This window comes from Boleophthalmus pectinirostris, unplaced genomic scaffold, assembly GCF_026225935.1.
Source record: "Boleophthalmus pectinirostris isolate CB_2022bp ecotype Guang Dong unplaced genomic scaffold, ASM2622593v1 HiC_scaffold_11, whole genome shotgun sequence".
NCBI classification, from domain to species: Eukaryota; Metazoa; Chordata; class Actinopteri; order Gobiiformes; family Gobiidae; genus Boleophthalmus; species Boleophthalmus pectinirostris.
Genome location: NW_026570994.1, coordinates 23456890 through 23479480, shown reverse-complemented (window position 1 = coordinate 23479480; position 22591 = coordinate 23456890). Strand labels below are relative to the sequence as shown.

Genomic DNA, 22591 nt, shown 5'->3' with positions numbered 1-22591 from the left:
CACAGTCAATACTTACATCGAGAAGGTTTTTCATATTTGGCCTCTGCTCCTGATAGATTTAACCCAAGAACACTGAAGGGGGTCAAATAATAAAAAAAAACACACATTTCTGTACATATAATACACAAAAAAGGCAGTAGAAGAAACAGTATTTATTTTCTATATGGTCATAAAAAACTAGTCATGTGTAACATACAAGTAACAGCATAAAACAAAAACATGGAAAGCCCTTAAGTCAATGCGCATGTTAAGAAAATAAAGCGATTTAATAATAACAGACAGTCTGCAGCAGCGCATACATATTTAGAAAATGGTAAACATGTCCTTTAGCTTTTAGTAACTGTTATAAGAGAAAAAGAGAGAGGTGCAGTGCTTAAAAATATAAAACTCAGCACGAACCAAGCCTTTGCATCCGACCTCAACAAAAAACTGCAGTCCTAAACCTAAATTTACAGCATTTCAAGGAATACAGTAGTGGTTATAAGACTCACTTGCATTGCTTCTTCACTGCAAAAGTTCAGTAAAGGTTAAATTCACACCATTCTGAAATTTGATGGAGGACACAGGTTTGTATAAATCTCCAAACTTCTGCTACACAAATGTTTCTTCTTTTCATTCTTTGTTTGAGATCAGCTGCACAAACTCATCATATGAATTGTACGGTTTTAAAGTCCTTTCTGCTGAAACTCTGAGGTCTTTGGGGCTGAATAACGGCTCCATTTTCTGAAGCGACTGTGGAAAAAATCCTGCGACTTTTGTTTATTTCTCCTGACAGAGACGATGCTGAACTTCATGACAGTTTTTGTTTCATGAGGATAGGCCCAGGAATTACAGAGATATAAACCATAAACAGGTCACACTTCTGTTTCTGTTTTAGTTCTACTTATTCAAACCTCATTTCAAGCCAAAAGATCCATAAAAGCAGTCATAAAGCAATTGTAACAAGCACCTTAATGCCTTAAGATAAACTTATAAACTTCTCAACAGTATTTAAAAGGTGCATTGTGTAACTTTTCTAGTGGAGAGTCCGTCAAAAATAGTTCGTTTTTGAGTTGATTTTAAGATTTTATTGTTTGTTTTTAAAGCTTTTTTAAAGTTCTGGCCCCAGGTTACGTCTCAGACCTCGTCCAGATTTACTCCTTCTGAGGTCCGAGGTCCAGCTCCAGCTCATGGGACCTAAGACGGGACTTAAAACCAGGAGGACAGGACCTTCTCTGTGACTCTAGAACGCTCTGGAACGCTCTGGAATGCTCTGGAACGCTCTGGAACGCTCTGCTTCCCCACATCCCAACAACCCCCACAGAGGAGAGTTTTAAGTCTTGTCTTAAAACCCACTTTTACTCTGTGGCTTTTAACTCCGCTTGAGTCGTGTGTGTCCTCTGTGTCTTTTATTAAATGTATTTACTTTACTCTACTTCTATGTTTTGATTTTGATTTTATGTGATTTTACCAGTTTTGTTGTTTTGGACTTTGGAAATTGCTTTGGATTTGGATTTGCAACACTGAGATGTTGTTTTGTCCGAAATGTTTCACAGCATGACATTAAACCTTTCTATCTCCACGGAGACCAAACCAGACGGTGTTCCAGGTCAGATCTGTGGAGAGGCGACCCCGCTCACAGTCACAAAGTGTGTTTTTCGAGGTATCTTTGAGCTGTAAAACCACCTGTAGTTGAATAAATGTGAAGTAGAGCTGTTTAAAGTCGCACTGTGGAACATTCCGGGCAGAGCAATGACACAGAAACAAGCAGGTGACAGAACGACGACTAAAAAGTTACACAGTGCACCTTTACATCAGCCTAATATTGTAACTGCGAGTCGTTTGGACGCTCGTTTCTCCGTGGAGACTTTCTGAATGAACTTGGTAAGTCTTTCCGTCTCATTAACGAGAGTGTTGACGTTTGACTGGCCTGTCCGAGGTTTTTCCAGCAGTTAAATAAAACTAAAATAATACAGATTTTATCAACTATTTGTACTTGCATTCAGTGTTATTGCAGTTCTGTGGAATCAAAACTACAGTACTACTAACAAGGACGGGACGAGACACGAAAACGAGAAAACGAGAAAACGAAAAAACGAGAAAATGAGAGGAGAGTTTACATTTTCCTGATTTCTCCTCCTGAGACTCGGCCTGTTCATTCGTGTCCTTTCTAGTGGACATTGCGTTAATCAGTCCATCTTCAGTCTATCTTTAAAAAATAAAATAAAATAAGTAAATTAAAAGAGTATAAAAACTTTTTGAGGCGACTGTAGGAGCTCGTCAGAGATGTTGGTCATTAAAAAGTTGTTTTTGTCGTTTTGTTTTTCAATTTCACCTGGATTTAAAACCAAAATGTCCTTGGCGTCCATTACAGAGGACAAATAAATAAATGCAATTATAAATAAAAATAAAATGAACGAAATCTAAATGCTAATCCAAATAAATAGAAAATTTAAAAAAAATTGCAATACACTTTTTTTTTCTTCAGGTCCCAGGAGGATTTATATTTTGCAATTGCCACTGTAAAATTTTGTCCTCACAATTTATATTTATTTTATTTAATATTTTGTTGTGATTCAAGCATTTCTTGTACAAATGTAACTCACCAACACTTCACCGTTTTTTGTCCAATCTAAACATAAACACAAATGTTACGAGATCATTTTTCTCTCTCTTGTTTTTGCGTTTTTGTCTCACGAGATCTTGTCCCGTCCCGAACTAATAAACTACTTTTTTTCAATAAAAATAAATCCAAAAAAGTACAGTTCAGGAAAATTATCTGTAAAAATGCATCTAAAATCTACTCAAAATACTTCCGTCTTTGCATCATTCAAAACATGAAAATAAAAGAATCATATAATAATCATATTTTCATCTCATTAGGTTTAAAAGGTGAACTATAATGCCGCCTGCTCGTTTCCATGGAGACGTTACTGGTTTGCCTGGAATGTTCCACAGTATGGCATTTCAGTTATCATGTATATGTTCAATTACAGGGGTTTTTATTGCTCAAAAACAGCATGAAAACAGTGAGGGGACTCGCCTTTTCTCAATACTGACCGAACTGTGTCTGATGATGTTAACCCAGGCAGAGTTACAGGTCAGATCTGCGCAGAGGCGAGTCAGCGCACAGAAAGAATGCATGTTTTTCGAGGTACTAGTGCAATAAAAACTCCTGTAACTGAATAAATGCCAGGTCACTTTAATACAGAGTTTCCTATAGATTTTGTTCAGACTATTGTGGTTTAAATTTCATAATAATAATAATTCTCTTTAGTAAAATTTGTGGAGTTTAAATGTGACGTTTTTTCCTGTAATTCATATTTAAGCTGTGTTTTTGAACAGTGCGAGTACTTTTTATGTTCATTTTTCACCTTATTCCAAAAGTTGCTGTAAGCGCCGGCGTCATTATTCAGGTTGTTTTATTTTGTATGGGGCTGCTGATCTTTACAGCAAAGAAGTTTATGTTACGGTCCCAGTCTCCAGTTCTCCAGTTCTCTGACTTGTTTTGTGTGTGTTTTAATTTCTTTTAGATGTTCCTCCTGATTCCTGCCATGAAAGACCTAGTCCCTGATTCAGAGTTCTCTCTTTTTCACTGACAACATTTCTAAAACTTTTCACAACTTTTCCATGAGCTAAAGTGAATTTTCCATGACTTTGTGGCTCCTCCATGTGTAGAATTGATCATAGTTTTAGGTGTAAATCTGAAACATTAACTCTTTCCTCTCACTTTATGGTTTGGGATTATAGTTTTTGAAACATTCTAAATCCTGTCAGTGCATTTACTGTCGTCTCTTTTAAACAAAAGACTCAGACGTTCACAAATAATCAGAACAGACTCATGAGAACTGAACACAACACTGGAGCTGCTGGAAAGAGACACTAAAATTCCATGACTGTGGGAAACCTGCTGATCTGTGGGACATTTCTACACCTGCCCAGTCCTGCTTCACCTGTACCCTCCTCCTCCTCCATTTAAGAAAATCCTCGACACATGTTCAGGGCGGCTGGGATTTCACTCGAACAGCGGCTCAGTTCTGTGTCTCTCGTGTCGTGAGTCTCTCTGTGGTTTATTTCTGTAACTCTGACTTTGGTTTTACGAGACACTTGTTCCTTGTGTCTTTAGTTTTCTCGTCATGTTGATTTTACGGGACTCTGTATGAGACACTCGAAGTCATGCGTATGTTTGTTGTGTTGCCGTTCTTTTGGTTCATTCCTGTACAATTAGTTTGCTTTGAAACCTTTATGTACATATTTTTGCATGTTTTGTTAATTTAACCTTTTTTACAATCCTGTTTATTAAATTATTAGTTTATTTATACCCTTTTTTCATCTTGGTTTTTCTTAGTTCCCTTTTCCTAGCAGGTTTCCCAGACGATAATTACGGACGATAAAGCCGTTTTAAAGCCGCCAAAGAATCGGTGCAGACAAAAACTGAACATTTTACGCAAATAAACCGACTTTTTTCAGATTTAAGATGCTAAACTCTTCTGAAATTCTCCATCAACACGAGTGGGATTCTCATTTAACAAGAAAAAGCGCGGTTTAGGTGGAATAATGTGGATAATACAGAGAGAAACGTTGACATTTCAGACTAGGGGAGCCACTACAGTCTCTTCTATTAATGCGACACTGTGGAACATTCCAGGCAAAGCAACAACATCTCCATGGAGACACCAGAAAGTTACATAGTGCATCTTTAACCACACCTTGTTTACGTTTTGGTCAACAACTTTAAAGAGGCTGTACCTGATTTTTTTCCAAGTATTTGAGCAGAATGTGTCTCTCCCCAGCACATTTACATTTCAGGAAGTGCTCGTTAGCATGTTATTTGTTTTCTCTGGGGTGTGAGAGTTGTGAAAAGTGCTTTTAAACTCATCATGGTGAATATTTAGGACGCTAAGAGACGAAGAACTTTGGAGCTCTGCAAACTGTTTCAGATTAAGTAGTTTTTTTTGTTTTTTTTTTACAATTTTAAGAGAAAAAAAAAAAATCAGGTACGGCTCCTTTAACAAAGCAGATGAATCCACACCGACGTCCCTTCAAACTGGCTCAAAAATTCAAGTAAAAGAGAAACTTACAAAACAAAACGCCGTCTCGTTTTGTCCACGGAAAGAAAGAGGAAAGTGCCGGAGTTTGTCGACATTTTTGGTCTTTGCTTTGAGAGTTTTTGGTGAGACTTTTGGTGTTTTAGTTTTTCTCTCTCTCAGTTCTTAAAGGCTCCACAGCGGCTGGCTCTGCTGATAAACTCCTTCAGCATGGAACCGTCGCTCTGCCAAAACGCCTGCGTCTGGGTCACCTGCGTTAAGTGGTTCACACAGAATCGAAAACAGAACTCTTCCAAATCCTGACGAGACAAAAACAGAGAGCAGATGAGACGAGCAAATCAGGTTAGACTCAGATTATAAAATTACACGTCTTCTGATCTCTTCTAATGCAGTTTCCTCGTCACAAACGGACCTGGAGTTGTGTTTTGTTTCATTCACACACACAAACACACACAAACACACACAAACCCTCAGATCTTGATGTCTGAGTGACACAATATTTCCGATCAGACTCAAACAAATAAAAGAGCACAGGTCTGCACAGGACCAGAGCAGACAGGACCAGAGCAGACAGGACCAGAGCAGACAGGACCAGAGCAGACAGGACCAGAGCAGACAGGACCGTCTCTGTGTTTGCTCCACGACTGTGAAACACTTTGCCTTTGCACATCAGAACTGCACAGTCACTGCAGCACTTTAAAACACTAACATGGCACTTTGCTATGTGCTACACAAGAACATTTGATTTGATTTTAACTGGATTAAACTAAAACTAAAATATTAGTTAGTATTCAACAAAACAAGGAGGAACATGAAAACCTGTCAAATGAAGTTTAAGTATTTAGTGTAAGACAGGAGCAGACAGGAGCAGACAGGAGCAGACAGGAGCAGACAGGAGCAGACAGGAGCAGACAGGAGCAGACAGGAGCAGACAGGAGCAGAAGTGTGCACTATGGAACTTTTCTATGGACTAAAACCAGGACTAAAATCAGGTCTAAATCAGGTCTAAATCAGGTCTAAACCAGGTCTAAAATCAGGTCTAAACCAGGTCTAAAGTCAGGTCTAAAGTCAGGTCTAAAATCAGGTCTAAACCAGGACTAAAGTCAGGTCTAAACCAGGTCTAAAATCAGGTCTAAACCAGGACTAAAATCAGGTCTAAAGTCAGGTCTAAAATCAGGTCTAAACCAGGACTAAAATCAGGTCTAAAGTCAGGTCTAAAGTCAGGTCTAAACCAGGACTAAAGTCAGGTCTAAACCGGGTCTAAAATCAGGTCTAAACCAGGTCTAAAATCAGGTCTAAACCAGGACTAAAATCGAGACTAAAATCAGCAGGAGCAGACAGCAGCAGGCAGGAGCAGGCAGGAGCAGGCAGGAGCAGGCAGGAGCAGACAGGAGCAGGCAGGAGCAGGCAGGAGCAGAGACAGGAGCAGGCAGGAGCAGGCAGGAGCAGGCAGGAGCAGACAGGAGCAGGCAGGAGCAGGCAGGAGCAGACAGGAGCAGACAGGAGCAGGCAGGAGCAGACAGGAGCAGGCAGGAGCAGGCAGGAGCGTCTCACCTCAGCGTCGTACTTGATGGCAGCAGAGAGCAGAGTGAAGGCGTTCTCCACAGTGATTCCTCTCTTGATGATCTGTTGACACAAACGCTTCAGACGATTCTCGCAGTACGACGTGGCCAAGTCCAGCAGCCCTGGAAAGACATTCAATTATCAGTAAATTATAGATTCACGTTTGATTAATTGTGCCTTAAGTGAGGACGACACTCGCTCTGACAAAACTTTATAAACACGAGTGAGTCTGGAGCCGTGTTCTGTCTCCCTGATTCAAGAGGGTTTGATTGACAGCAGGATTAACCAATCAGAGAGAAACACGGTCAGTCTGAGTCAAAAACATGACGGTTTACACGTAAAAAAGGGGAAAAAGAAACGCAGGGGACTAAGAAACGGCAACTTTCTGCAGAATAAACAGTCAAAGCACAAAACTCAGGTAAAAGAAGTGATATATTTAGTTCTGAATGACCCAGAGTTTAAGAGGAGAGGTCTTCTACATTTCAGAAACACATGATAGAAAGGGAAAAATATTTAAGTATATTTAACAAATATTTATCATGTAAAGTCTACACTGTGTTGTAAACTGTGTAAAGTGAAAGTGCAGTACCTATGGCGTCCTCCGGGGGCAGGTCGACGGTGTCCGTGTAGAGAAACTGCAGGAAGGATCTGTAAACAGGAAACGAGAACTGGCCGATCTCGATGACTTCCTGTTGGTCTTCTGTCCACTGCGAGCGGAACATGGACCTGAAGTGTTCACACCTGCACAAAAACACACAAATATACACAGAGTACACGTTATATTTATGTTTATAATGTGTGAAACTTACGGAAGCCGAGAGGGGTCACAACAAACACAAATGCGATGACACAACAAAAAGCCACAACAGAAATGACCGCGGGACTCGATTTTAATGCAAACACCACAACAAATACAAACGCCACAACACAAAGGCAAGCGGATCGATCAAGCGGCAAGTTAAGAAGAAGAACTACAACTTCACTTGCCGCTTGATCGGTCCGTCGGTAAATAGAGTCCCACGGTCACTTCGTTGTGGCGTTGTGGCTTTTTTGTTTGATGTGTGTTGCGGCTTTTTTGATGTGTGTTGTGGCTTGTGCTTTTTAATGTGTTGTGGCTTTTTGATGTGTTGTGGCTTTTTAATGTGTGTTGTAGCTTTTTAATGTGTTGTGGTGTGGCTTTTTGATGTGTTGTGGTTTTGTAATGTGTTGTGGCTTTTTGATGTGTTGTGGCTTTTTAATGTGTTGCAGCTTTTTAATGTGTTGCAGCTTTTTAATGTGTTGCAGCTTTTTAATGTGTTGCAGCTTTTTAATGTGTTGTGGCATTTGCATTGTGGCTTTGTAATGTGTTGTGGCTTTTTGATGTGTTGCGGCTTTTTGATGTGTTGCGGCTTTGTAATGTGTTGTACCTTTTTGATGTGTGTTGTGGCTTTGTAATGTGTTGTGGCTTTTTGATGTGTTGTGGCTTTTTAATGTGTGTTGTGGCTTTGTAATGTGTTGTGGCTTTTTGATGTGTTGTGTTGTGGTTTTGTAATGTGTTGTGGCTTTTTGACGTGTTGTGGCTTTTTGACGTGTTGTGGCTTTTTGACGTGTTGTGGCTTTTTAATGTGTTGCGGCATTTGCATTGTGGCTTTTTAATGTGTTGCGGCTTTTTAATGTGTTGTGGCTTTTTAATGTGTTGTGGCATTTGCGTTTGTGTTGTGGCGTTTGTATTTGTTGCGGCGTTTGCATTAAAATAGAGTCCCGTGGTCATTTCCGTTGTGGCTTTTTTTGATGTGTTGTGGCTTTTTGTTGTGTCGTCGCATTTGTACTTGTTGCGTTTGTTGTGACCCCTCTCGGCTTCCGTAGAAACTACAGCCAGAAGGACATTTCACCAAGAAAACACCAACAGGTCCACAGAGAGACGGCTGCAGCTGGAGGAGAGGCGGCCTCAGACAGAGCAGTGCCTCGTGTTAGCGTCTCGCCCCGGGGTCTGTTACCTGATCTTGAGCAGAGCCTTGTGCACGTGGATGTACTTCCCCTCCACGCTGAACTTCAGGTCCGACGTCTCCGGGCTGTCGAACTCCTTCCTCAGAGACTCCGCCACCGTCAGGAAGTTGTCGGTCTCCACGGAAACGAGCCGCCACATCACCGACGGCGACGCGAACCCGGCGAACACATCGTCCGTGGACACGAAGTGAGTGAGAGCAGGAAGAAGAAGAGACTGACCGCGACACTGCCCCCACATGTACACCTGAGGAACAGCAGACACCAGGACTGAACCAGGACTGAACCAGGACTGAACCAGGACTGAACCAGGACTAAACCAGGACTAAACCAGGACTAAAACAGGACTAAAACCAGGACTAAAACCAGGACTGAACCAGGACAAACCAGGACTAAACCAGGACTGAACCAGGACTGAACCAGGACTGAACCAGGACTGAACCAGGACTAAAACCAGGACTGAACCAGGACTGAACCAGGACTGAACCAGGACTAAAACCAGGACTGAACCAGGACTGAACCAGGACTGAACCAGGACTGAACCGGGACTAAACCAGGACTGAAACCGGGACTGAACCAGGACTGAACCGGGACTGAACCGGGACTAAACCGGGACTGAACCGGGACTGAACCGGGACTGAACCAGGACTAACCGGGACTGAACCGGGACTGAACCGGGACTGAACGGGACTAAACCAGGACTGAACCGGGACTAAAACCGGGACTGAACCGGGACTGAACCGGGACTGAACCGGGACTGAACCGGGACTGAACCGGGACTAAAACCAGGACTGAACCAGGACTAAAACAGGACTGAACCAGGACTAAAACAGGACTAAAACAGGACTAAAACAGGACTAAAACAGGACTAAAACCAGGACTGAACCAGGACTGAACCAGGACTGAACCAGGACTAAAACCAGGACTGAACCAGGACTAAACCAGGACTAAAACAACCAGGACTGAACCAGGACTAAAACCAGGGACTAGGACTGAACCAGGACTAAAACCAGGACTGAACCAGGACTAAACCAGGACTGAACCAGGACTGAACCAGGACTAAAACCAGGACTAAAACCAGGACTGAACCAGGACTGAACCAGGACTGAACCAGGACTAAACCAGGACTAAAACAGGACTAAACCAGGACTAAAACCAGGACTAAAACCAGGACTGAACCAGGACTGAACCAGGACTAAACCAGGACTGAACCAGGACTGAACCAGGACTGAACCAGGACTAAACCAGGACAAAACCAGGACTTAAACCAGGACTAAACCAGGACTAAACCAGGACTAAACCAGGACTGAACCAGGACTAAACCAGGACTGAACCAGGACTGAACCAGGACTAAAACCAGGACTAAAACCAGGGACTAAACCAGGACTAAACCAGGACTAAACCAGGACTAAACCAGGACTAAACCAGGACTAAAGTAGTTGTGAGTTGTGAGTACAGACCTGTCCGCTCTGGGTCTTGGCGGCTGAGGTGTGGGTTGAGTGACACGCGGCGACTTCCACAACTCTGAACAGAAGAGAAAAGTTTAAGAACCAAAACAAACAAAACTGTAGAAGAAGAGAGGAGGGAAGGGAGGAGGGAGGGAGGAGGGAGGGAGGAGCAGGAAAAGGAGGAGAGGAAACAGGAAGCAGAATCTGAACAGGATACAGGCGTGTTTGTTTATGATCCAAGGAGGCAGCAAAACATTGTGAGTGGTTTAGTTAAGGTTAAATTCCTCCGTCTCATGATTTTTAACAATTTACCGTTCTTTGTCGGTCATGATTCTGACTGGACTCAGCTGGTTGCTCTTGTTCCCTGTTCCCAGTTGGCCGTAAGTGTTTGAGCCCCAAGAGAAACAGGCGCCTTCATCAGACAGAGCGAGACAGTGACCGTACCCCGACACCAACTGAAACACAACAACAACTACTGTTACTGTGATGGAGTTTGGTGGTTTAACCAAGCCACAGGGTCTAAAATGGCCGCCTATTAACTCCCCGGTCCGAGCTCAGTGTCCATGTCTCCAGATTCTCCTTCAGCAGTGAGGTTCTTCCTCTGGCTCTGCCCATCAAACATGAGCAGTAGAGTCTTTTCTCTTGCGAACACACAGCAACAGACGCCAACACAAGCAAGTAGCACAGGCTCAAATATCATGTGGCCAATCAGAGTGAGAGGAGCAGAGTGAACGATTAAAACGCTGTTTTTAAAACAACTGAAGGATTACGAGCTGAGAAAAAGTTTATGATGTAAAAATAGGTACAAATCGTCACAAAATCCAACATTTTTGAAAGTTGTAGGAGCCTATCAGCCAAACATGAGCAGTTTGTGATTACATTGCTCTCTGAGGGAAAAAAAAAACCCTTTCTGTGCAGGAGGGACTTTTTTGATAAAATACCAGTGACTGGCCACTATGTCAAGTGGAAACAGATACAAACAGCAACATCCTTCAGGTATTTTATTAGATCCATGAGTTGAACAGGTCATGTATTGCACTAAACTGACTCCTCTGAGCTTTAAAGGTTGTATGGAGGATTTTTTTTGTTTCAAATTGTCAGTGATAGATTATAGATGCAGTCGCCTTGTAATTATGATGACCAAAAAAAAGAGAATAAAAATTCATCAACTCTGGACGTGGTGGGGCTAAACATTTGCCAATAGATAACGACACTGCCTCGTTATCTGTGAGCTGACAGGCTGTCAATCAAACTCCCTACGTTTCTAGTGTAACTGACTTGCCTGTGCTGCTGTTACGTGGTTTACGTACGACACAGACGCTGTTTACTCCACCAACACAACAGTTCTTAGCGGCTTTTTTTTACCTATATCTTCCTCGCAGTTCGCACAAAGTTTGTTGCAATGGCGACAAGAATCCAGGAGCAGTTCGCCGCTCAAAAGTCAGTTTTTGAGGTGAAAGAAGAAGACAAGGGGAAAAGCAGCGAAGCCAAACTAAGGTGATTCTTGTAGATTCATTCCAGCGATGGTGCGACTGAAGCAGACGCAGGGTTTAAAGACTGAAGCACTGGTCCACAAATTACTCCTGGACAGGAAACTTCTGCTTATTATGAAAACGTACTTTATTTCCAAGAGCGACACAAACGTTTTTCAGGACACGAAAGCGATATCCTGTGTCTGAAAACGTCATTTTCAAGGCAAAGAAAGAGTCCGCTTGCTGCTGCGTGTTGTAGCTAGTTCATTTGCACTGAATCTCCGTGCACTCTTCTCCTCTTACTGCTCCTGTCCCCGCTGCCCGATCCGCTCTTCCCCCTGCTCCTCACTTCTCCGGGCACGGAATCTCCGCGTACCGCTCCCCTCTCCTCTCCCTGCTCCCTGCTCCCCGCTCCGCTCTTCTCCCTGCTCCTCACTTCTCGTCCGTGCACGAAATGTCCGCGCCCCCCCTCCCCCTGCTCCTCACTTCTCCGTCTTGCCTAACCAACACTGTAGTTAGTTGTTTACAAGTCATGTGCACCGGCTGTAAACAAACCTGTTTGTGGCGTAAGGAGGAGGAGGGAGGAGGTGTTTCTACGTAGGAGCTGTGGGGGAGGGAGGTGGTTTCACGCATGCGCAACGTTTGAAAAAGGACAAACAGTCGCTGGATTTCTCCTTCCTTGGAAAATCCTCTATACAACCTTTAATCCATGTTCTAATGTTCTCTCCTCAAAATCAGAGCTGGAGTTGTGTTCGTTTCATTCACGTGTTTGAGTAACTCTTTATTAAAGAGTTGTCTGTCTACATCTACAAAGCTCAAAATGCTCTGTCATGATGTCATGAAGTGCTAGTTTTCAAGGCAATAGCTCCTTTTACCTAGTAGTAATAGTAGTAGTAGTAGTCATCATTGTAGTAGTAGTAGCAGTACCTGTTGTATACAGATTCCCTGCAGCGCTGACACTCGACTTGGGGCCAGTTGGTTTCCGTTGTTCCCGATCCCGAGCTGACCGTTCCCATTGTACCCCCAACCGTACACCTGCAGGACAACACAGGAATTACACCTGCAGGACAACACAGGAATTACACCTGCAGGACAACACAGGAATTAAAGCGAAAGTTTGAGAAGAAAAGTAGAAAAGCAACAAAACACAGAAGCGTGTGCGAGCTGTAAAACAGAATCCCTCTGCTTATGTCATCACAGGAAAACTCCAAACAAAACACAGACACAGTTTAGGCACAAGGAAGGACTTTTACTGACACTTTAAACCTTCATTTCACTAAATAAAACTGAGATCGTTTATTTGTTTGAGTCTGATCACAACTATTGTACTATTAGTTGCTTGGTAACGGTTTTGGAATTCCTCTTCATATTGTTTTCGAAAATATTTTTGGGATTTTGCTCCAAAGGCGTCACAGCCCCAAAAGTACTTTAGAAATACAACGTAATTATAAAGATGCATGTGCTGTAATTATATCTATAGTATTTATAGAAGTAGTAACAGCAGTAGTAGGAGAACTCTCTCTCAAAAAATTTTAAAAAAATCATGAAAAAGTTACATATTTTTTCTTACTTCTCTCTGCGTCATAAGTCTCTGGTTTGACTCTGAAACCAGTGACAAAAAAAATTGAACATTTTATGATATTCAAATTGTTTTAGATGGACTAAGAGTAGCAGTATCAGCAGTATCAGTAGTATCAGCAGTATCAGCAGTATCAGCAGTATCAGCAGTATCAGCAGTATCAGCAGTATCAGCAGTATCAGCAGTATCAGTAGTATTCGCAGTAGTGGTATGAGTATTCTTGGTGTGTACCTCTCCGTTGTCGCACACACGCTCATGGAGGAGGTCTGTCCGCAGCTGATAGACACAGCAGTGCGTCCCTGTAGCGCTCCGGTCACTCGGCGGGGATACGGCTGATTGGCTGTGGAGCCGGAGCCGATCTGACCGCAGTTGTTGTAACCCCACGCAAAAACCTGCACGAGGAAGAGGATTAGACCAGGACTAAACCAGGGACCGGACCAGGACTAAGAGATCCAGACCTCTCCGTCGTGGGCGAGGGCGAGCGAGTGGTGGGAGCCGCAGCTGACCTGGACGATGCGTTTGTTGGTCAGATTTGCTGTGACTAAAACCGGACTCAGACCCTGGTTTGTGTTTCCGTTTCCCAGCTGACTGTAGCCGTTATGACCCCAGGCGTACAACTGACCGTCTGAAACACAAATGAACAGGAAATATACTGAAAAGTGTCTTTTTTTCTTCTCACTCAGTTTCACTTCATGGATCGAGCTAAAATATTATTTTAACAGATCCGCAGCTTTGGCCTCTGACTGGCCAGTCTACAGTGGCGTGTGCAGTACCTTCAGTGGCCAGCAGGACGTGGGGCCCGCTGCCGTAGCTCAGACTGACCACTCTCTTCCCCCGGAGGAAGTCCACTTTCTTTGGGACGATGGAGCTGAGGGAGTCGCCTGTGCCCAGACACCCACTGCTGTTCAGCCCGATCACAAACACCTGGAAACACACAACAGATATAAGTATATAAGTATATATATATATATATATATAATATATATATATATATATATATATATATATATATATATATCTGTACAGGAAAAAAACACAACTCTAGAGCCACATCAGCTCGTTTGAGATTATAATGTGTTTAACGCAGCTTTGCCACATTTGTGTGTTTTACAGAAACTAAACTTAAAACCACATGACTCATTTACATACAGAGCACAGAGAAGTCAAACGAGTGAAGTGGCAAATTTTAAATGTCGAGATGTCACCCACCCCTATTTACTGATACAGCACTGGGGATATGGGGTGCTCTACATGTACCTCTATGATGTAATGTTCAGCAGTTACCAAGGAAACATTCCTCATTCCTCACTGTTAAAACACTGTCTGAATAATGTGCTTTGGTCAATATCATATCATCTGACACAGACGGACACTTCAGAACATGTTTGTAAAGGTTTAAACTACAGGGTCAGCAGTACGGCTGTGCAAAAATACCGACATATCGATATATCGTATTGCTTGATGTGATGATACGGTATCGATATCATGGGCTGCTGTATCGATATATCAACAAGAGTATTTTTTGGTTTATTGTACTAAATTATTTTGTTACAGCTACAGTTTTGTTGTTTGTTCAGAGGAAGGAAACTCATTTATGTGAAACATTTGACATTTTACTGTTTTGAGGATTAAAATGTTTGTGCTTCATATGAACTTTGCGCAAGAAGTGGTTTAACAAAGACTTTTAGTATCACAGACATGATTTAGATTTTATTTTTATTGAACCGTATCGAATCGATATGAAATATATTGTATTGAATCAAAAGGTCATATGTATCGTATTGTCAACTTCTTAATGATACCAGCCCTAGTCAGCAGCTTTTGCACAAAATAAGACCCCATGGGCACACGCGGAGGGCACCTGACACACGGGGAGGGCACCTGACACACGGGGAGGGCACCTGACACACGGGGAGGGCACCTGACACACGGGGAGGGCACCTGACACACGGGGAGGGCACCTGACACACGGGGAGGGCACCTGACACACGGGGATGGCACCTGACACACGGGGATGGCACCTGACACACGAGGAGAGCACCTGACACACGAGGAGAGCACCTGACACACGAGGAGAGCACCTGACACACGGGGAGGGCACCTGACACACGGGGAGGGCACCTGACACACGAGGAGAGCACCTGACACACGAGGAGAGCACCTGACACACGGGGAGGGCACCTGACACACGGGTCTCAGTACCTCGTTGCTGTGAGTGACGTAGATGGCTTCATTGGCCGTCGTCCCAAACACACACGCCTGTCTGATGCTCCCCAGCTCCTCCGGACTCAGCAAGGAAAACAAAGGCCACCGACTCAGGTCCACCATGGCTCCCCCAAGTCCGAGTCCTGGGTCCGAGTCGGGTCTGGCGGGTCCCGAGCCGGAGGAGGAGGAGGGTCCGGGGGAAAAGACAGAACTCAGGGGCGAGCGAGGAGAGGCGAAGGGGGAGGAGCGAGAGGCGTTTGGGGGGGAGGAGGGGGCGGAGTCTGGGGCATCTCCAAAACTGCTGGGAAAAAAAAAATAAAAATCAAACCACAAAAACAAATGTAAATTATTAACCAAAGTCAGAAGAAGCAACAAGTTTGAGTTTTAACCGACTCTTGTGAAGCTTTAAGTCATGTTCTAATGTTGTTCCATCCTCAAAAACAGAGCTGGAGTTGTGTTTGTTTCATTCACACATGTTTGAGTAACTCTTTATTATTTGTCTGTCTACATCTCCAAAGCTCCAAATGTTTTGTTCCACCTTGTCATGTCATGAAGTGATGAAGTGAACAGCTCCTTTTCCATTTAATCGCGAATCCAGGACTGAAAATGATCCAGATGATTCTAGTGAAGGTGTGTGGAGTTTAAAAACAAAGCAGAGCTCTTCCTGTATCATCACATGATGACATCACAAGGTGGAACAGAGTGTTTTCAGACCCAGAGTTTGTTTTCGTCCTGTTTGTTCTGCTCCCTGCTCCTCTTCCTCAGAGTCTCGTGATGTTGCTGTGACGTGTCGCTCAGCTGATTTAAACAGGTTTAAACAGTAGAGGAAGAACTCTACTTAGAAAAGGAGCTGTTCACTTGAAAATACTTTATCACTTGATGACATCACAAGGTGGAACAGAGTTTATTAGTCTGTCTACGTTTCCAAAGCTCTAAACAGAGTTACTCAAACATGTGAATGAAACAAAACACAACTCCAGGTCTGTGTGTGATGAGAAAATGACATTAGAACAGATCAGAAAATAGCGTAAAATTCTCATTATCATGCAAATTATCTTAATAAAAATAAGGAAATAAATCTTAAAAACCTCTTGAAGCCAAAAATAAAAAGCCAAACTAAAGCCACAGTCTGTAACTTTTTAGCCAATAAATAAATAAACACATTTATTTGTGTTTTTGGCACTGAAAATCTTCCTTACTGTGATGACTGGGCTCGCATCTCCACAAACCTGACTCTGCTCCTGCTCGTTTCCATGGAAATATCGTTCCTTTGTCTATAATACTCCGCAGTATAACAAAAAACAGATTTATCTCCAGGGAGAATGTTCCGTAGTGTGGTTTTAACTTTCTATTTTTTTCCAATGAATCGCGCAGGAGACGTGCCACCTCCAGAAAGTTCCACACTGTAGCTTTAAACGCAACAATTTGGATAAGAGAAACAAGTAATAGCAAATATGATCACGTTTTTTAATCAAGATCAGCTAATTGTTTCTTAAATTTTCACAGACAAAGCCACAGAATCTAAAAATGAAAGTGGAGTCTGGAGTTAGCGCAGGTGCTAGTTGTTTACATTCACTTTAAGCCGTTTTTTTTAGCTCGTTTCGTTTTAAAGCACACATTCACAGTCATGCCGCATGCTAAATCCGTATCTGCTCAATGCGATGAGAAGTAAAAACTCAAGCAAAACGCAAAACCAAACCTAAAAAAATGCGTTTAAAGCGGTTTGTTTTGATGCAAACGTGGAGCGGCGGCGGCGGCTAACGGCTAAAGCTAATCGTTGTTTACGTGTTTATTTCTGCTTCTTTTTACCTACAACAGCGCTCCATCCCCGTGACAACACTGAGGAAATGTACAGAAACACAGACGGATCACAGGGACACGTGGAAACAAAGACTTTTAACGAGTTTAAGGGTGAAAATAAGCAAAAAATTACCGACTAAAGGCGAACCGTGCGCTTCCTCTGTCTGCAGCCCGGGGGCGCGCTCTGCCGGCGGGGAGCGGGACTGCACCGACACGGGACAAATATCAGGAAAAAAAATAAATAAATTGTACAATAAAATATAAAATACACAGAAATTACTTTTACTTTTTAAAAATCAATTTTTGTGTATAAAAGTATATACATTTTTATTAATTTATACATTTAAAAATAAAAAATTTAAATCAGGAAATAGCGTAATATTCGGTTGTACTACATTACGCTATTTCCTGATCTGTTCTAATGTCGTTTCAAACAGACCTGGAGTTGTGTTTTGTTTCATTCACACAAACCCTGCACATTTAGCCGGTCCCACCTTGTGATGTCATCATGTGGTGATACAGGAAGTGCTCTACTGTGTTTTTAAACTCCACACATCTTCACTAGAATCATCTGGATCATTTTCAGTCCTGGAGTTGCCCGATCTCGACTGAACTAAAGGGAAAAGGAGCTGTTCACCTGAAAAATACCACTTGATGACGTCACAAGACTAATGATAAAGTGTCTCTAAACGTTCAGGACCAAGGACAGAGATTAGAACAAATCCAGGGACTAAACCAGGTCTGAATCCACAGGTGGGAGTGTGTGTGTGTAAATGTGTGTGTGTGTAAATGTGTGTGTGTGGAGCACGTGGGAAACTGCGTAAAAAGCGGGATTCCACGCGCCACTGCGTCAAGATGCACGAGCGCGCCGGTGTTCCCCTCAGACCCACGCGCACAGAACAGGGCACGCGCGCTCTCTACTTTCATGAACTCATTAAAAACAACAACAACAACAACAAAACTACAAAACTGCAAAAGTCTGAGCGTTTATCGCGTTTATCTGAGCGTCTGGTGACGTCACGAGGAGAGACCGAGTTTCAGCCCCGATGAAGCGCACGAAACCGGGGGAGGAGACAGGAGGAGAGAGAGAAAGAACAGAGGGATAGAAAATGGAGAAGAGGAGAGGGAGGGAAAGAGAGAGAGAGAAGAGAGAGACAAGCAGAGAGAGAGAGTGAGAGAGTGAGGGGGAGGAAGAGAGGAGAGAGAGGGGGGGGGGGGGGGGGGACGTCCCTTGCGTCAGCGGTGGTTCCGCGCGAGTTTGACGCAGCGCGCGCGTGGATCAAATATTCATCAGAGTTTGTGAAGAGCGCGCGCAGAGATTCCCCGCAGTGATTCGGAGCGGAGCGGAACCGCGCGGACACCGCGCTGCCGCTGACGGACGGGCGCGCGGACCCCAGCCCAAACAGACTCTAATATGCAATGGTTTTTTGGGAAGAAGCCCACAGCTGCCGCGTACCGCCGACCGCACGCTAGTGCCACCGCATGTCTGTCCGAAGACGCGCCGCGCGGCAGACGACGCCATTTGAAGAAGAGGAAAAGCGCGCGGGGGCTTTCCACGGCGCGGCAGAGACACGAGGAAAGCGGCACCGCGGGGCGGCACAGCAGAGGCGCGGCAGAAGCACAAGACGCGCCGCCGCTCGCGGGGCAAGGCGTCAAAGCGCGCGGCGAAGCGGAATTCCTCCTGCTGCTCTGGTCTATGGTGCAGATCTGCGCGCTGACCGCGCGGTGCGAGCCCTGCCGCTGGCCGCGTGCGGCATGTGAGCAGCGCGCGGGACCGGGCTTCATGCGGTGGCTGAATCTGAAGGTGCCGCATCGCCCCGCCGCCTCTGCCGCATCTGCCGCCTCTGCCGCCCCGTCCCCCCCAGTGTCGGCCTCCTCCATGCGGTTCGTCTGGACCGTGTTCAGGAAAGGCGCGCATATGCTGCAGTGTCTCTGTGGAAAGAGCCTCAAGAAAAACAAGGATCCAACCGGTGAGTCTGCCGCGTGCATGTGCGCTCCGCTCACGCGTCTGCCGCGTCTGCCGCGCGGCGCTCCGGCCGCATTGGTCGCAGTTGTGCAGAAAGAGGAAGTTGAGCGCGCGTGGTTTTACTGCGGACACTTTGGGTCTGGACTTGGGCTGGGTTTGGTGAGACCAGGTCTAGACCAGGTCTAAACCAGGTCTGAACCTGGACTAAACCCAGACTAAACCCGGACTAAACCCGGACCAAACCCGGACTAAACCCAGCCTCGTGTCCACTCGTCTCCTCCACGCGCGTCATTGGGATTCCACGCGCATCCAGCTGTTGTGGAGTCGCGTGGACAGTTCCTGCTCGTCTGTGATTGGCCGCAGGCGCAGATGTGGGTCACGTGTTCTGTTTATTGACTCGGTTTGGTTTGACCTGGTTCTGTTGGACTCGGTGTGTCCTGATTTTCACTGTTTACGAGTCAGAACGGGCATCAGGTTTAATCCCGCCCCAGTGTGTTGATGTGGGAGAGAAAACACGAGTCAATAGAGAAAGTTTAGTCCTGGTTTAGTCCTGGTTCAGTCCTGGTTCAGTCCTGGTTCAGTCCTGGTTTAGTCCTGGTTCAGTCCTGGTTCAGTCCTGGTTTAGTCCTGGTTCAGGACCATGAACAGCTCAGTAATCTGACTTTATGATAAAGTTCATTGTGTAAAGTTAAAGCCACAGTACGGAACAGTTTGTTTCTATGGCGACTCTGTTGAACTCTTGACTCCCACACTTGCCCCGGGGCAGACTGCACAAGTGTGGCTGCCAGTCTGACCCGACTCCCACATCACCACATCAACACGGAACAAGTCCTGGTTTATTTAGTCCCAGTCCTGGTTCAGTCCTGGATTTAGTCTGGTTTGGTTCTGGTTTAGTCCTGGTTTAGTCCTGGTTTAGTCCTGGTTTAGTCCAGTCCTGGTTTAGTCCTGGTTTATCCTGGTTAGTCCTGGTTTAGTCCAGGTTTAGTTCTGGTTTAGTCCTGGTTTAGTCCTGGTTTAGTCCTGGTTTAGTTCTGGTGTTTGTCTGTGACACAAAACAAAACAAAACAGGAAAATATTTAAATAATTTTATTGTGAATGAACTGAAGCTTCATTCATACAACTACAATCTCTCTCTCTCTCTCTCTCTCTCTCTCTCTGTCTCTCTCTTCCCTCCTCCTCTCTTCCCTCTCTCTTCTCTTCTCTTCTCTTCTCTATCACTCTTGTTCCTCTCTCTCTCCTCTCCCTCCCTCTCCTCTTCTCCATTTTCTATCCCTCTGTTCTTTCTCTCTCTCCTCCTGTCTCCTCTCTTCCTCCTCTTCCCTCTCTCCTCCCTCTCTTCTCTCTCTCCTCCTGTCTCCTCTCTCCTCTCTCTCTCTCTCTCTCTCCTGTCGTCTTTATGTTTTATTCTCTCCGTTTCTCTTCAGGTTATTTTTGTTCCGTGTGTCAATAAAACATGAGCAGTGTGAAGTACTGTAGTACTTTATGTAGTACTTTATGTAGTACTTTATGTAGTACTTTATATAGTACTTTATGTAGTACTTTATATAGTACTTTATGTAGTACTTTATGTAGTACTTTATATAGTACTTTATGTAGTACTTTATGTAGTACTTTATGTAGTACTTTATGTAGTACTTTATGTAGTACTTTATGTAGTACTTTATATAGTACTTTATGTAGTACTTTATGTAGTACTTTATGTAGTACTTTATATAGTACTTTATGTATAGTACTTATAGTAGTACTTATGTTACTTATATAGTACTTTATGTAGTACTTTATATAGTACTTATATATAGTACTTTATTAGTACTTTAGTATTTATGTAGTACTTTATATAGTACTTTATATAGTACTTTATGTAGTACTTTATGTAGTACTTTATATAGTACTTTATGTAGTACTTTATGTAGTACTTTATGTAGTACTTTATATAGTACTTTATGTAGTACTTTATGTAGTACTTTATAGTACTTTATGTAGTACTAGTACTTTATAGTACTTTATGTAGTACTTTATGTAGTACTTTATATAGTACTTTATGGAGTACTTTATGTAGTACTTTATGTAGTACTTTATGTAGTACTTTATGTAGTACTTTATATAGTACTTTATGTAGTACTTTATGTAGTACTTTATATAGTACTTTATGTAGTACTTTATATAGTACTTTATGTAGTACTTTATATAGTACTTTATGTAGTACTTTATGTAGTACTTTATGTAGTACTTTATATAGTACTTTATGTAGTACTTTATATAGTACTTTATAGTACTTTATGTAGTACTTTATGTAGTACTTTATGGAGTACTTTATGTAGTACTTTATATAGTACTTTATGTACTTTATATAGTACTTTATATAGTACTTTATGGAGTACTTTATGTAGTACTTTATATAGTACTTTATGTAGTACTTTATATAGTACTTTATGTAGTACTTTATGTAGTACTTTATATAGTACTTTATGTAGTACTTTATATAGTACTTTATGTAGTACTTTATATAGTACTTTATGTAGTACTTTATGTAGTACTTTATGGAGTACTGTGGAAAAGTACACTTACTCTTACTTCAGTAGTACTTTAGTACTTCCCCAAAATACTTTTTACTTGAGAGTCATTTGTTAAACTACTTTGTACTTTGTACTTGAGTAAAAGTATTTTAAAGTAACAAAACTTTTACTCGTCGACACGGAACAAACTGGAGCCTCAGAGTCTGACACACGAGGACTTAGACCTGGTCCAGACCCGGTCTAGACCCAGTCCTGGTCCAGACCTGGTTCAGTCCTGGTCCAGACCTGGTCTAGACCCGGTCTAGTCCCAGTCCTGGTCCAGACCTGGTCAGACCTGGTTCAGACCTGGTCTAGACCCGGTCTAGTCCTGGTCCAGTCCTGGTCCAGACCTGGTTCAGACCTGGTCCAGACCCGGTCCAGTCCTGGTCCAGTCCTGGTCCAGACCTGGTTCAGTCCTGGTTCAGACCCGGTCTAGACCCGGTCCTGGTCTTTATCTAATCTGTGGTCCGTGTGGAGGCGCTGGTTTGATTCCCGTTGAGTGTCAGACCCTCAGCCCTTCAGCAAGACACTTCAGACTCAGACATCACACCAAGACCAAGTCCAGGATCATAACCGGTCTATGCTGACCCGAGATAAGACCAGAACCCAGGGGCGGGGTAGACCTAGACCAGGACCAGGACCAGACCAGGACCAGACCAGGACCAAGGTCGAGACCTGCTCAGACCGACGTTTAAGACAGACCAGAGACCGAGGCAAAAGTATTTAGAAAAGTTTTAAAAGTAGCAGTAATAGTAGAAGTAGTAGTAGTAGTAGTAGTAGTAGTAGTAGAGTAGTAGTAGTAGTAGTAGTAGTAGTAGTAGTAGTAGTAGTATTTGTTGCAGTAAAAGTACAAACATGGATTTTGATTTGATGGTGAACGTGGCAGAGAAGAGACTGAGAACTGCTTTGGGGAAACAACCGATCGGTAAGTCCCGGTTTAGTCCTAGTTTAGTCCTAGTTTAGTCCTGGTTTAGTCCTGGTTTAGTTCTGGTT

At 43.5% G+C, this 22591-nt stretch overlaps 1 protein-coding gene across 1 annotated transcript; it reads right to left on the bottom strand.

Moving 5' to 3' along the window:
- Positions 1 to 132: 132 nt before the first annotated feature.
- LOC110170893 (RCC1 and BTB domain-containing protein 1-like) lies at positions 133 to 17118 on the bottom strand. The gene is given in 13 exon segments (XM_055163018.1): positions 133 to 5326; positions 6582 to 6712; positions 7180 to 7331; positions 8567 to 8820; positions 10034 to 10097; positions 10334 to 10476; positions 12421 to 12528; positions 13304 to 13321; positions 13324 to 13464; positions 13531 to 13697; positions 13846 to 13996; positions 15275 to 15578; positions 17087 to 17118. Coding segments are annotated over 13 exon segments (1791 nt in total). The 5' UTR covers positions 17104 to 17118; the 3' UTR covers positions 133 to 5185.
- Between the last annotated feature and the right edge of the window lie 5473 nt (positions 17119 to 22591).